This window comes from Poeciliopsis prolifica, unplaced genomic scaffold, assembly GCF_027474105.1.
Source record: "Poeciliopsis prolifica strain line A6 unplaced genomic scaffold, Auburn_PproV2 SCAFFOLD102, whole genome shotgun sequence".
In the NCBI taxonomy this organism is placed as follows: domain Eukaryota; kingdom Metazoa; phylum Chordata; class Actinopteri; order Cyprinodontiformes; family Poeciliidae; genus Poeciliopsis; species Poeciliopsis prolifica.
In genome coordinates, this window is record NW_026562477.1 from 438,031 (window position 1) to 454,007 (window position 15,977).

Consider the following 15,977-nt stretch of genomic DNA (forward strand, 5'->3'; position numbering starts at 1 on the left):
AATTTCTGATGCTTAACTTCAGACATTTCAATAAGTCTGAACCCAAGTGCTGATGTGAGTGTGAACTCTTAGTTCATCTTAAGCAGGATGAGATTTGTTGGCAAGTCTGCAACAATCCAAAATGAAGAAGAGGGCGGTTCTGATGGCTGCAGCCCGCCTGTGTTTGGACGGGTTGTACTGAAATAATAGCATTCAGATTCAGATTCTGATTCTGGAATATTTGGACACCTGAACTGGTTTAACCCAAATACAGCGCTGCAGGAAAATAACCTTTTGAGAAAATAACCTTTTGAGAAGGAGTCAATAGTGAAACATGCTGAACGTGCTGATCAATATATTTAAATATCAGTATTTTTTATAGAGTCTCTAGAGTTTTGCTAATGACTTTATATTTAACTCAGGTGTGTTGAAGCAGAAATACATCTAGAAGTTGCAGAACATTGTCTGAATTTAAAGATCCTTGTTCATCAACGAGACTTTTTCCTTCTGCTTAACTTTCCTTTAATATACTTACATGAAGCTCTCTGTGACATTGCTTCCTCTCCCATGCAGAACGGGTCAGTAACTGAAAAACAATCTGATGTAAAATCAGCATTTTGTCCAAAGCTGCAGAGAGAAAATCCCTTCAGAGGTAAACATGCGATTTTTCAGCAGAGATGATCCGTTTGGGATGATGTTGTTTCCACAGTAAGGAGATGTAATTAGAAAACAAATGAATGCAAACAAACATTTTGGGTGTCCAGTGTGTTTACAGGCTGTGTGTCGCGCCTCATGCTCAAAATGGAAAAGTCCGAGTTTAACATTGAAACAAGTTCAGAGCTTCATTACATCGTTTCTGTAAGCTGCACAGTAAACAGATTGTTTGTTTCAACAGAGTGTTTGAGGATAAAAAGACTTTTATTTCCGTCTCTGAAGGTTACAGATTCAAAAAATGGAAAGTGAGAATAAGTTCATCCTGTAAAAGTAAAACATTAAATGAATAGATAAAAATAACATAAGTGCAGTGGTGCAGAATCATTTTATGTCCTACCAAAATAAAATGCTCTAAAAAGGTTTTTCTGTTTTTAATACATAACTGTAACATTCCTGTTTACTATGTACTTTATACCTTTACATTTAAAATATAATGTACTTGTTACAATTTAGTAATTGATACTTAAAATAATTAGAATTTCAATTTCATTTTTTGACATCTTTGTGTTTTTCTCATGTTTCATCCAGAGACTAAATTTAGACGCCAGAAACTTTAAGGAGAAATTTTCTTCTGCTTCTCCTGTCTGTCAACGAGCCTTCAAACCCAAACTGACTTAAAATCACACTTTATTTTAACACATTTGTACAAATCAAAGTTATTTTGGGCATTTAAAGAGGAATAAAATGATATGTCTTTATATTTGAAGATGGCTTTTCAAATCTCAGCAGGATGATCAGAGGAACAAACCAGTGGTTCTTGTTTCATGTTCCGGTGTCTTTTGCTCTCTTCCTTAAAAACGTTCCTCTGAAGAACTGTGACATTTTCCTACCGAAATCTGAGTCCACAAATGTCTTAATTCAGTCACAGTCCATAAATTACAATATGATTATTCCCATGAGGCTCGTTTAACTCATTAAAAGTACCTTTTGAAAATGGACAACCTTTAATTGAACACACTTTTTTATGAAGGCTGTATTTTTTTATTGGTATGATGTAATATTCAAATTTTAAATGCCATGTTTTTTATTAGCCAAGCAGAAAATGATCATAATTAACAGAAATTAAGACTTTCAAACATCCATCTGTGTGTAATTATGCTATGAAATTAATTCTTTTCAATAATATTTACACTTATTGAAATTAATCGTCTTGCTTTGGTTCAGTGAAAACTCCGTGTTAATGTCCTGAAGGTTGGCCTGGTGCACTTTGGGTTGTATTTTATCTGCTTTTACAGCAGAATGATTGTTGGAAAGTAACATTTATTTTAATATTTTTACAGCTCTACAGTTCTGTTGAGTTTGGAAGACGATGGCAGCTGGTGCACGAGAAAGTGGCTCCTAATCGTTTCTACTGGTAAGTAATGCTGATAATAACCCGTTCACTATACTTTGTTTATACCATTTAAAACTGATGTCAATTTAAAACAAATCTCATTTTCAATAAACAAAATGTCTAAATATTTTTTTTTCTCTAAGGAAAGTTTAACAAGGAAATGTTTTTTATGCCTTTTTTTCCATTGTTGATTAAAACAAGGATGTTTAAATGATTTTATCAGACCTGTCACAATTTTAAGAATAAAAAGCTCTTTTGTCTCTGGTATTAATAATTTTTCTGCTTCTTGTTATGAAATGTTAAGAATGTGTTTAGACTAACGCTGATGTTTTTAACAAATAGAAAAATGAGATTCTTTTGACTTATTAACTGCTAGTTTTAAAAAGTTTTAAAGAAAAACTCAGGCAAACATTGAAAAGCATCGGGTGACACTTAGAACTTTAAAAGTTTCATCATCACATAAATGAATATGCTTTAATAACTAAGATTTAAGGAGTGAACCTTTAGCAACGTTTTAGCTCAGAGCTTCAATGTTTGTTTGTTTTGTTAAATTTCAACAAAACCTCATAAACTATTGAACTTCAAATGGCTTATTAAACATCGTGTGTAAAAATAACCTGTTTGTAACAAAAACAACCTAAAAATGCCCCTTAATTCAGAGCAAAATGACCTGAAACACCTGAACCTGGTTTAATTAGCATCTCCCCACATGTGTGTCACATTATCTTCACAGCAATAACTTTGAACATTAGTTCAAATAATTCATGACAAACTGCTCATTCTGAAATTCAGATTTCATTATAGAGTTGACTAATCGTGGCTCTAACTGCTGCATATTAATTGAAGCTGGATTGTTTTGTGCCAAATAAATTTGATCAACTGTTGGAAGGAAGCAGAGAGCCGAGGATGTTTCTACAAACACGTCAGTTATTGTCATTTTCTTTCACGCAGGTGGTAAACATGTCAAATTAGAATTAGAATTGAATAAGAGGTTGTGCAGATGAATATTATTCATGTGTGAGAATGATCATCAATGTGTTGGGTGGTTGTGTTTTCAATCAATTAGAATATGATCAAAAGTTTTTCCATTTTTTTCCACTCATTTAATTGAACAACTGAAAGTCATGTAATTGCAGAGGTTGAAATGTTTCTCGTGTTAATTGTGATAATTGCAGCTGGCAGATAAAGAAAAGTTTCCAAGACAATAATAATGTTGCATTCTGCCAATAAAAAGGATTTTTTAATGCAGAATTGTTGCATTATGATCTGCATAACCATGAAGAAGCATAATATTCTCCAGAGGTATTTCCTGCTTCCACAAGCGACAAAAGCCCCGAAAAGTCCTAACTGGGTGTAACGGTAAACCAGTGCACCCAGTTAGCAGAAGAAGGTCAATTATTCCTGGACAATAAAACCTTTTCCCCGATGTTTTGATGTGTTTCAGAAAAACTTTATGCTGCAATAAAACTCATCTTCCATAAATCCAGATTAGACATGAATTTGATTTGAAACATTCAGGAGTGACAAGCAACCAACTACAGAGACATTAGAACATTCATTTGTTTTTCTCATAATTTTACAGTTAATTTTGGAATAAAATATAGAAATACAAAGATTTATTGAATAGATGCTTCCCTCAGGACAATGATCATAATTTGTTTCATAAAATCTATAAAAACATTTTGTTCTTTGTTGTGTCAAAGTTAGTTGTTTTCTGCATCCAGTAACCAACTCATGACAAACGGGCTTCACCTCAGCAGAGAGCAGAGCGGCCGAGCCGTAATAACAGGCCGCGCTGCCAGGAGTGAAGCGGGCCTCCGGGCTGATGCTGCTGATGCTGCTGATGCTGCTGATGCTGCTGTCAGGCTTCTATTTTGGGTTGCGCGCTGTGCGGTTGGAGTTGTGCTAGCCCTGGTAATGAAGCTGCTCAGGGAGCTTCTGTCTGCTGCGCATGGAGCCATGGAACATGTGTAAACTCATTTGTGACTCGGAGAAGCTGAGAGGCTCTGAGCGACTTGCTGCTCACCTCCATCAGATGCTGATATAATCAGTTTGGGAGCTCAGCGTCTGCAGCCATTTGCATATGACTCTGATGATCTCTGCAGCAACATTTCGGAGCTGCGTGTGTTTCCTGGGACGAGAGCTCCCTCTCATGACGCCGGCTCCTTTGCTCCCTCTGGGTCTGACCTCAGCACAGACACAGGCGCTGCTGTTGGTCTCCGTTTGAACTTTCTTGGAAAAAGTATTTGTTCTCCTGCTGATTTCTTCTGTTTGCTTTTCTGCCAGGCTGAATGTTTCTCATTAATAACTTTTAATATCAAAGTAATTAGAAAATGCAACTTTGAGATGATGATGCCCTTTAGTAAGAAATGAACTAATCGGGCCCTGTGTGAGTAAAACATCCACTTGTTAAATCATGAATGAGCTTTGATTCATTACTAAAGGCAAACCGATTGCAGTTTTCTGGCTGATCTTTAAAAATCCTGACTTGCTGATGTAATTTTGGCTCTTACTGATTTATTTGTCTGAAAAGTGGTTAAGTGATTACATGTGCAGACGTGACGTTTTGGGCGGCTCAGGCAGTCAGTGACTCTGACAGCAGAGCAGACAGACGGAGTTTGGGACAGAGGAAAGTAAGATCGGTGCATAACTGTGTTTCTTATTCATGTAAATATTGTTTAATCGGTTCTTTGAGTGCTGTTGGCGTCTTCACCCACCAGGTTGTTGTTCCTCTCCAGGTGAAGTTGTGTCAGAAACTTTACATCCAGGCGAGTTTCCAGAACCGATGCTGGCTAAAAAGAACATAAAGTCACATCTTATATTTGTTAAAAATATGTTGATGATGAACAGATAAAACTGGAATATCTTAACTCCAGTTTTCTCTGTTTCTCGTTACATCGGGCATAAACCAGCAGCATCTCAGGAAACGAGCCAGACATGGTGGAGGTTTGATGTCAGAACTGAACTATTTCTGCTCCCAACCAGAACATCGTCCAGAAGCTTCAGGTTGTCATTTCATGACCTTCAGGTGAAACAGACGTGGGTTATGAAGCAAAGCAGTGATAAAAGAACATCAGGATAACCAAAAAAGGTTCTGGAGTGGCCTAGTCCAAACCTGGATTGGAACTGAGTTGCTGTTATTCAGCCCTGTTAGTGAATGGAACAAGCATTTATTACATTTATACTGTTGACTTTCACTAACTTTCCCCTCAGTAAATAAAGTGATATTTTGAAAACCTCTTTGTGGTAAACTCATCTTGAATATAATTCTTGGAGCGTTTAAAGCATTAAACTATTTGCCCTCTTGCAGAAACCTGACAGGGCAAACTTCCTTCACGCTCTGCTCCCATAATGCACTGCCTGCCTCAGATGATTCTTTGGATTATTCAGTAAAATGTAAACATGGACTTGAGAAGTAGGCCATCATGTTCAAAGTTTTGTTTGATCTCATGTAGTGAATAAAAGAACAATGATCTGAGTTTTGCTGTTTCTCAGTCTGTCACACACAGACTTCCAGAAATCGGTTCGATCCGTCAGAACGTTGTCGCGTCTCCTTCCACCTTCTCCCATCAACTCCTCATCTTCGCTGCCTTCGCCTCCTTCCTCTGATCCTCCAGTCTTTTTAATACATTTTTAAAGCCCTAATGATTATATGCTGTTCCATCTGCAGGCATCCCGGCTGCAGCAGCAAAATCAATGGATTTTCCTGCTCTAATGATGGGAGGAAACATCTTTCTGTCTCTCATTCGGGGAGGAAAAGGACCTTGAAGGTCTTTTGAACATTTAGATCAGTCATTCAACCTGAGGCTCTCTGTGCTGAACACAGATCGTCATGTTGGAGGCAGTGATTCCTGCACGCTGATATTTACCACTGCTGTGGTTGCAGTTGGCTGAACGTCTGTGTTGTTATAAGCTTGTCTGACTTTGCAGCATGTAATCTCTCAGGTCAGGCAGCAGCTTCAGAAAGGGGGGGCTTCCACCCGATGGGAAAAGAGCAGCGGTGATGTTCCTGAAACATATTTGTCTGCCTTTCAGGTCCAAGATGGGTTTGGACAAAGAGCCGGGCTTAATTCACCTGGAAACCAGCATCTCTGAAGGACGTGAGTAATTGAATTCTGAGTTCAGAGCTTTATTTTCCTGCTGTCTTTGTGCTCTGCCGGAAGCATTGTGCCCAAGTAGTGAGCAGTCAGGGGTTCTTGGACAGTCCTGCTGCAGGATAATGTAAAGGGACGGCCGGCCGGGTCCAGAGACCCACAGCAACAATGGAGGAAAAGAAATGCATGGATTGGTAAAGCTTTTAAAGATCAGCGGTTTGGGTCAGTGGTGCACATGTAGATTCATTTCACTCACCTGAATCACGTCGATACGAAAGCATTTTAAAAAGGACAATAACTTTGTTCTGCACAGAAATCCTTGGAGAACATAAAACGTCACTGAACTGACCTGAGTGAAAATAGGATGTGATGTAGTATTTCTGCTCTGCTCATCCAGTGAGCCTCTCAACCTCCAGATCTCTCAGCCCTGGATGTTTTATGCATGAGACCCCGAGGACAGATTCGTTCCTGTTGAAGCCTCAGTCAGAACGTTGTCCATGGATGGACATGTCCAGACCACATTTCCCTGTCTGGACATGGTCATGTGGTTAATTTATCTGCGTTCCTCTTCGTTTCCACACTGCCATCTATTCTCCTTTTTTTGGTTTTTGTTTGAGCCTGATGTGACAGAGGTAAGCCAATCAAACGCAGTGTTACAGCCAGAGACCATCACCATTGATCAGGCCTGTATGGGGGGAGCCGACAGGTTTTTGGCAGAGGCCGGCGATGGGGGACAGGCGTTGGGGCCGCAGAGCCGTGATTGAAGGCAAAGAAAGCAATCGGCCTGTCGGTTCATCTGTCATCTCTTACCGGGGCCACTTCACTGACACGGGGCCAAAAGAGACCACTTAGCTGTGGGTGAAGGCTGCCTTTCTTCATCGGCTAAAACCATATCAGGAGCCACGGCCTGACGTGTGTGTGTGTGTGTGTGTGTGTGTGCGTGCGTGTGTGTGTGTGTGTGTGTGTGTGTGTGTGTGTGTGTGTGTGTGTGTGTGTGTGGGTGTGCGTGTCTCTGTGTGTGTGTGTGTGTGTGTGTGCGTGTCTCTGTGTGTGTGTGTGAGCAGAGGCGCTGTACGTCACCTGCAAGCTGCAGAACTGCACAGACGCCAACAAGGGCAAACCGTTCCCCGGATACATTGACCCCAATTCCCTGGTGGTGCAGGATGAGTATGTGTTTGTCCAGGTAAGGAATCGTCTGTTTGCTCCTGGATGTGCTGTGGCTGTGGGAGATTCATGCAGGGCATATTCTGTTGCGTTCTGTTGTTTGGTGTAATATGATGCTGTTTGTCATGTTTGTGCCTGAAGGTGTCCACTGCAGGGAGGCCGGTCTACTACGTTTCTGCAAAACGAGACGTCTTTACCCCGATGAAGCTGCCAAAGTACACCCTGCCCAAGGTAACACAGCGCAGCGCTTTGTCACAGCTTACATAACACACACCAACAGGCGCTCCTGAGACTTTGGCCATTAAAAAGCAATTGCACAACCCTAGAAAGTGTTAGAACAAAAATTCTGCACAGCAGAGCTGAGGTTTGTACATCTAAACGTTGGATAAAAAGAAGCTCCTGCCAGGTTTTGGGATCCGATTCATTGCTGCCTCCCTGCGATGGTCTCTTTGGTGTTTCCGGGCAAATCAAGTATCTCAGAGCGTTTCCAGGATTGTTATTCGGCTCTGCTTCGCGTGTGCCTGACCTCGCTTATCACGTCCCTACTGACAATTAAACATGTTTTATTCAATCAGGCCCAGTGCGCCCGGGTAGCTGCAGGCTGGCTGCAAGGTATTATTGGAACAGTCAGAGGTAGATGAAGCTCCCAAGCAAACAGCACGAACTCAGCCGAATAGTTTCTGTCCAATAACTCTTTGCAAGTGGTAATGATTGCTGCATCCTCTTAGTTAAAACACAGACGACAGAAGAGTTCAGATGACTGTGATTAACCCAGCAGGAACTCAGGAACAATAAGAATCATATGAACGTCTTTAGGTTTATAATTGGAACTGAATACATCATGACTTTGATTGAAGGTCCAAAGTTAAAGTAAGCTGAGATGCACTGATCCTGGGAGTATGAGTAAATGTTAAACTCATCCGGATGTCAGAGTTACAGCTGAACTGCATCACTTTTAAAAAACATGTTTTTTCCATATTTGTTAAAAATGTCAACATGTTGAGATGAACGATGTAAGAAAAGGTCGATGTCCTCAATGAGCTGCAGAAATTTACCCTAATGGGCAAAAACAACCGGTCAGAGCCAAGAGGAGTGTCTTAATGCTATCAATCATCCTCATGCATGCACTGCTAAATATGCTAATAGCAACGAACAACTTACTGTTCCAGAAAAATTGTTTATCTATTGTTATCAGTGGCTATGCTAACGCGGCTGAGCATTCATAGCAGAGATGTAGAGGGAGCGTATACACAAGGATGATTGACAACGCTAAGACTCTTCTAATCCGTAGCTTAATGTAATACATAGCAAATCAAACCTTTTTCATCTATCAGCCTGATTGTCCTGGTCCGTCTCCTAGGAGCTGCATGTGATCAGTACAGATGAAAACCGCGTGGTGGCTGCTGTGCAGGAGTGGAACCAGAATGAAACCTACAACCTGTACGTGTCGGACACTTCGGGCGTCTACTACACTCTGGCTCTGGAGAATGTGGTCAGCAGCATGGGCCTGGAGGGCAACGTCATGGTGGACCTCTACGAGGTGAACAGACTTTAACTGGACCGTTCTCTGCTGCGTTTCATTCCAGGAACACGCTTTGATTTCAGCTAGAGGTTAAAAGCAGCTGAAGTTTTATTAGAAATTTGATCAATAAGACAGAGGGGATGAAATAAACCAGCAACTTTCCTCTGAAGTGTCCACATCAACAGGAAAAGGAAATCTTTCCTGAAGCTAAGATTATCCCTTCCTTTGATTAAAAAAACAGCTAATATTTAATGAAACCCACCTAATCTTTATGATTTTTTGAGTTATTTGACCACCTACCTTTATTTGAAACTTCTATCTGCGGATCTGATAATTAAGCCTGCGACGATGCAGCGCATGTCGTCCTGCAGCCACAGAGATAGAATCAAATCCACCGTCCTGATTGGGGTCGCCACCCAGGACGAAACTTATGCTAAATCTCCTCTCAGAGGGAGAATGAAGTATCTGCCAATTACCAAAGTGGAGTTTCACGGGTTGATGCAGGCGCAGCGACGCGCTGGAGGCCGGCTGCGGCGCCCCGCGGGCCTCCAGCGGGGAGTCACATTCATTTAAGGCACACATTGATTACTCACAAGTCTCCAGACGCTCCATCATTTTCCACTCAGCGTTTGTCGCTGTGTTTGGTTCTGGTAGGAATACAGAGCAGGTCTGTGTGTGCTGCAATCAACCCGGCATCCGACTCGCTTTGCACTGAGCTCCGTGGTGACGTTTCGGTGCAGATGAAAGCAGATAGTCACACACATGGCTGCTGCCTGTAAAGTTACACTGTAAAAGTTTTACAGTAATACTTTGGGTCATTTGGCCTGTCATTGAGGAAAACCTGTGGATTTTTCAAAGTTATATTTTCACCATGTTGAACATACGTTTATAAACATCAAAGACTTATTGACAAACTAAATAATTGGCTAATTTCAATATTTCGTCCAGGTTTGCGTGTTTTGCTGTCGTTCTTCTCCTGCTGGTAACTTTTTGCTTTCATGAACATCATTAATAACCACATACAAGTTCTTCTTTTCCTTTTTGTTTATCTGCTTCGTCTTCTCAAACCTCCAGGCCGATGGCCGCTGGTACCGACCCAGGTTCTGGTTCTGGTTCTGCTGGAGGTTTCTTCTTGTTAAAGGGGAGGTTTTTGCTCAGTGGGAGGGTTTCCTGTAATGTGAGTGGTTTTTCCTCCGGGAGGAAGAAATGGAACATTTATTCTGATTTGTGGAATAAAAAGGTTGTTTGGTTTTCTGCAGAGTATGTAAACATCTGACTCCGACTAAAGTGAATCATTTTCAGTGGACACCAGAGAGAGAGATCTCTGATTCTCCAATGGCAGGAATAAAGGGCATGTTCCTCGCCAACAAAAAGACGGATAACCAAATAAAGACGTACATCACTTTTAACCGCGGCAGAGACTGGAGGTTGCTGCAGGCTCCGAGCAGAGACCTGAGAAGCAACAGCATCCACTGCGTTCTGGTGAGAACTCCTGCTGCCTCTTCTGTTTTTTTATCCACGTCCATCTGAGAGACAGGAGCCGCCTGATCCCAGCAGCAGCGAGAGGCCGCGCTCACAGCCGTCAGAGCTGAGCGCTCCGAGGCGGCCGAGCTGAAAGGTCAGCCGTTCTGATTCAGTCCAATAAGCCGACCTCCCATTTAAGCTACTGGAAGAAGAAGAGGTGTCAGGCGGAGAAGCGCGCGCCTCTCCTTCATCTCTCCTTTGAGCATCCTGAGAGTTGGGGCAGCTCATCGCTCGCCTGAGATTTCAGTCAGATGCTAAAGTTCAACAATCCGGTTCATCTGGAACGTTCCCAACTCATCCCAACCTGAGACCGGAAATAATCACTCCCCCCAAAAAACAAAAACCAATTAGATACTCTGTGGCATTTTTCTCCTTCTTCTCATATCATCCAGTCATTTGTCAGCAAATGTCAGAGTTTTAATAAACCTCCAAACATCCCGTCACAACATGGCCTCCTCCATTGGCATTTCGCCGCCTCGTAATGAGAATTGTGTCGGTAAAGGTTAACCCAATCAAAATTAATGGTGATGCCGGCCAATGGGGAAGCCGTGTTTGTGATGGAGCTTATGACTTGGGAGGGTTGCGGATCCGAGTCGATGCAACCGGCGAGGCGTGCGTCCGCGTCTCTCAGTGATCCCGGCGGCTCGGCCCCAAGGTTTCGCTAATTGAGATTTTGATTCCTCCCTCTGCAGCCATACTGCTCATTACATCTCCATCTCCACGTGTCTGCCAACCCCTACACATCTGGAAACATCGCCAGCAGGGAGTCGGCGCCGGGGATCATCGTCGCCTCAGGTGGGTGTGAGGGAGGCTGTCGACTGTCTGCTCATTATGTAACGACCTCCTAACAGCGTCCGCTTAATCACTGGGTTTCATTATTTAACTGGTTTCACAGTCAAAGATTCTTATGAATCCATTCTGCAGCATCACATTTTTTTTGCTGAATGTTGGTGAAGAGAAGAGGCTTAAAGTTGGAAACATTGATCTACATGTAGAGACAAACGTTCTGCAGTCAGATCTTCTCTTCAGGATGTTACAGACATAAATGATTCACTCTTTGATCTGTTCTCATTTCTTTACAACCACGCAGCTGGATGAGCTTCATCAGGTTTTAACGTGACACGTTTTGATTGTGAAGCAGAAAGGAAATCATCTTTCCTGGTTTTTATCTACTAACGCTGATGAAAGATTTTCTTTTCTGTTTTACTCTGTAAGATATTTTCAGTTAAAATCTGAACATCAGTTTTATAGTCTTGGCTCAAATGTTCAATCTAATTTGGTTCAGGACTTTGACTAGGCCATTTTAGAACACAAATGCAGCCTCATGCACACTGGAAGTCTGTAAACTTTTACCATGCAGGCTAAAGCCATCAAGCTGAAGGTTCCTGTGGTCTTCAAACGTAATTTGTTCAGTAATAAACTAAACATGAAATATTTCTTTTTGATGGGTGAAAACATCAGATTCTACATAAATCATTAAATGATCTTCCAGAATAATCCCTGCAAATGAAAAGCTGTCCCATAGCATGATGCTGCCACCGCCATACTTCACAGTGAGGATTTGTGCCGTTTGTTTCTGCTTCACAAAGATCTTTATTTAGATGATGAAAGTAACGATGAGACTTCTCATTTCAATTCCACTTGGTTTAGTTATATCTGATAAAATTACAGGCATTCAGGCTTCAGTTAATGTGATAAAATGTGAGAACGTTGAATAGTTGCAGCGCCTCTGCATGCTGCTTGCTGCCCTCTGCCTGCCCTCCTCTGGTTTCCACCAAACAGCCATCAGTGATGCAAAGCTATAAACCATCAGGAACAAAGAAAAATGGAGGAAAATGACATCAGCTGCCCTGCAGGTGGATTCACACTGCGGTGATATTTACTCCCACATGGACTGACACTGTCAATAACTCATCAGCACACACCTCGGGTGTCTGCAGAAGGCCAGGCTCGCACTCTGAGCGTGAAGCAGAGAATTAAACAGCTCTCAGTGCAACAATCGACCCGTTTGGTTTGATCCGTCATTATTCCAGCTGCGGTCATGAAGGAGGAAAATAACGGAAAAATAACTTCTTCCTCTCCATCCGGGGATCTAATTTTAGAACGATTCCAGCCATCATGATCGCATTTCCATTGATAAAGTCTACAGATGGTCAGGATGGGAAGTCAGAGCCATAAAACGGCGATGTGTTCGCTGAAACTGAAACTCAACTGCTGCTGGAGTTGTTATCACCCTCATTGTGCCACAAAATGAGAAATAAAAGAATGCACCAAATCGGAAATTCAGCCTTTTCATAGATCACCCAAAGACAGAAACTGGATCAGACTTTGGGCTCGTTGTGCAGGAAGGAGATTGTTGCTCATGGAGAGTTGATGCCTGTGGAACAATCAGGCCTGGAAAACCTGCCACCTGGCACCAATTACAGGCTGAATTAAAGCAATTACAGCCTTTTGCACTGGATTAGCAAAGCTTGTCTTAATGTGGTCCGAAGTGCTGAAAGATGAATACGGTAATCAGGATTTATTGGTTAATTTGGGAGCCTGGACAAATGTCACAGTGTGGCGTAGATCTGTAGGAGCAGCGTAATTACAGGCGCAGTCAGCAGCTGCAGAGTGGACCACCGCTGGCTGCAGTTCTCACTGCATAAAAGTTACATTTGATCTGAAACAGGCTTTTCTTCCTGCGTACACATCATGCTGCTCCCATCATCAAATGCAGTTTGTCTTGTGTGAATTTCCTCTGCAGGCTCCATCGGTTCAGAACTGACCACCAGCAATGTGAGTGCGTTCATCACCTCTGATGCAGGAAACACGTGGAGACAGGTGAGTGCTCTTTGTGCTGCCGGAATGTCATGCTGCTGAAATGTATCCTGTGCAGTAACTCCAGTTCAGCTGTGAAATGTGGGAAGTGTAAAACAATATGACATCACTTCTGTTGGGAATGCAGTCTTTGATTCTTCTTTGTGGAGGAAGTGAGAGTGTTTTAGAAATCTACAAACCTTTCAGACGTTTCCCCATGGCTGCAGCTGACTGACATTTGGTTCACTTCTGTTTTGCCACCCTGACGCGCTGCCTGTCTTTCTCTCCTCTCATGTTCAGTTAGCAGACACTGAAGTCTTTATTATTGGGTAGAACATTTGTCTGGATGTCCATATTCAAAGTGTGAACAGTGGCGCCTCTCTGCACAGACCTGAGGTAGACTTTAGATTCAGAGGCTTCGTCTAAAACAGACTCTTTGTGTCGGCAGGACGAACTGCAGCTTGTAATGCTGCCTCTTTCTGTAGAAACACCTGGAACTGCAAAGCAGATAAATATTTCTAAAAGAAAACTTAAAACCAAATTGTTGCTCCTCTTATGTGGATCCACCAAACTACCCATAAGATTAAAGATCAGATTTTGTTACATTTTATGTCCACTAAAACTGATAACTGGGTTTTATCCTAAAATGTATTTTTGATAATTATAATATTTAATTTATTTATGTTGTTTGTCATAAAATGTTCTGTGCTTCAGCATCCGTGGCTCAGTGTTTGATTCACACTGATCATTCATAGATATAATGGATATCTGGCCCTCAAATTTATGAAAAATTTAATTGATTAAAACCAGAAGAAAAAAAAATTCTCAGTTTCTCCCATCCAGACTGAAGAGGTGAGGAGATAAAAACAGTAGTGAGCTGAACATTTAGTCTTCCATCATTTAACACTAAATCTGGTCGCTAACGGATGTTGGACCCGTTTGCTCTTTAGAGGCTCGGTCCACCGATCAGCTGATTTTCAGCTAAAACAATTAATTCTTTCTGTTCACTGAATGCCTCGCTGCTAGCAAGAGCTGCTAACAGCTGCTAGCAAGAGCTGCTAACAGCTGCTAGCAAGAGATGCTAACAGCTGCTAGCAAGAGATGCTAACAGCTGCTAGCAAGAGATGCTAACAGCTGCTAGCAAGAGCTGCTAACAGCTGCTAGCAAGAGATGCTAACAGCTGCTAGCAAGAGATGTTAACAGCTGCTTTTGGTGTGGGGTTTGTTGCTGCTATAGAAAATCCTAAAATTAACTATTTGTAATATAAATAAGGTGTTAAACAAAAACCTGAAAGAAGCCGTTTAAATTTCACAGCTTATTTATTTCTCTTTGTCCTTGAGGCAAATATTTTAAAACACATTAATGCAGCATCATTTGTCTGTTCGGCCTCCATGACTCAGTTTTTACGTGTGAAATACATTTCTTCTACATTACGTCAGTTTTTATTCAGAAAGTCATTTTCAGGAAGTTTTTTTCCTTCTGAATGAAACAAGCTGCCATGTAGCTCTAAAACAAATGAAGTCAGAAATGAAAACAACTAAAAATCTAAGCAGTTATGATATGTGAGTGATGGCAGGGTGGTCTTTGAGCCCACATCACTCCAGACTTTGCCAGAAGACTGCAGTGGAGGCTAACAAAGATTAGCTCGAACTGTACAGAACCCTCTGGGACATGGAGGCCCGGTCTGTGGTCGCTTTTGGGGCAGAATAAATTGGGATCAAAGTGATACCTGGAGGAAATAATTCAAGCATAAAAAGTCATAAAGCTCAGAAGACAAACATCATCCAAAGTTAGAACGCCGGCGCTCACAGCGCCTCGCATTTATAGATAAGCTGACAGATGTGAGAAACAGCTGGAGGTTGTCTGGAACGTTGGAGGAACGCTGTCTGCTCAGACAGATGAAGCTACGCTAATTAAAAGAAGCAAAGTCATAAACAATGTCCTAGTTAAAGGAGCTCTGTTCAAAGTTTGGGTTATTGTTTTAGAGCCTGGCCGGTTTTAAACTTCACCAGAACATCCTGGGTCTCCATGATGCTGGTTGTTCTCTGCTGCAGGCATTTGGCTGCAGTGGATTTTATTTAGGGGTGTCAAAGGAAAGGAGGCTGAACTCAAATGCATAGCGAAACTTTTGCTACTAATAAAAACCATCTTTCACTTTTATTCCTCTTCAAATCCTAGTTTTTCCTGATGTTTTGCAAACAATCAGAATGAAATAAGTTTGTGGTTCCAAACGCTGTGAACTGCCTGCTTGTACATAAATTCAGAAACTTCACCGTATGTTGAAGCAAAAGAGTCAGTTTAACTCATCAAACAGCATTTCTCTCCACAAACTGCAGAAAAAATGACACGACGATCCGATTCTTTTAAACGCTTCCTGAACACAGCATGTTACCTAATTCATGTCTGTTGAATATGGCTGAACACGCCATGCTCCTATTTTGCACATACTGGGTAAATATTAGTTTTAAGATCCTACTTGTTTGTGAATTTCACTCACTAAAACAAGTTTCTGTAATTAATATTGTAATGGGGGGAAAATGGCTTGTTCTTCTAAACATTTTTAAAATCATCTGAACGACCTGAACGGATCTGGTTTTCTTAAAAGAGCCTGAAGTCCCATCAATAACTCAAAAGTCAGATCAAAGCATAAGAAAAACAAAATATTTGAAATATAAGAAAAACAAAAATTTTGTCACTTATTTCTTTCCTGCAGTTTTATGTGAAAATGCCTGTTGCTTCACCGTCAACGTTTCCCTTTTTTAATGAAACACTTTGATAAAAGATCATTTAGAAATCTGAGGGCCAAGACATAAATCGAGGGTCATGTGAAATAACTTTCAGTCTGTGA

At 41.5% G+C, this 15,977-nt stretch overlaps 1 protein-coding gene across 1 annotated transcript in view; it reads left to right on the plus strand.

Moving 5' to 3' along the window:
- LOC129354028 (VPS10 domain-containing receptor SorCS1-like) overlaps positions 1-15,977 on the plus strand; it is a 137,586-nt gene that overhangs the window by 95,902 nt on the left and 25,707 nt on the right. Inside the window, 8 exon segments of the mRNA XM_055023510.1 lie at positions 1,974-2,047; positions 6,062-6,126; positions 7,185-7,303; positions 7,426-7,515; positions 8,645-8,825; positions 10,143-10,288; positions 11,023-11,125; positions 13,077-13,153. Of these exon segments, the coding sequence (XP_054879485.1) occupies positions 1,974-2,047; positions 6,062-6,126; positions 7,185-7,303; positions 7,426-7,515; positions 8,645-8,825; positions 10,143-10,288; positions 11,023-11,125; positions 13,077-13,153 (855 nt within the window).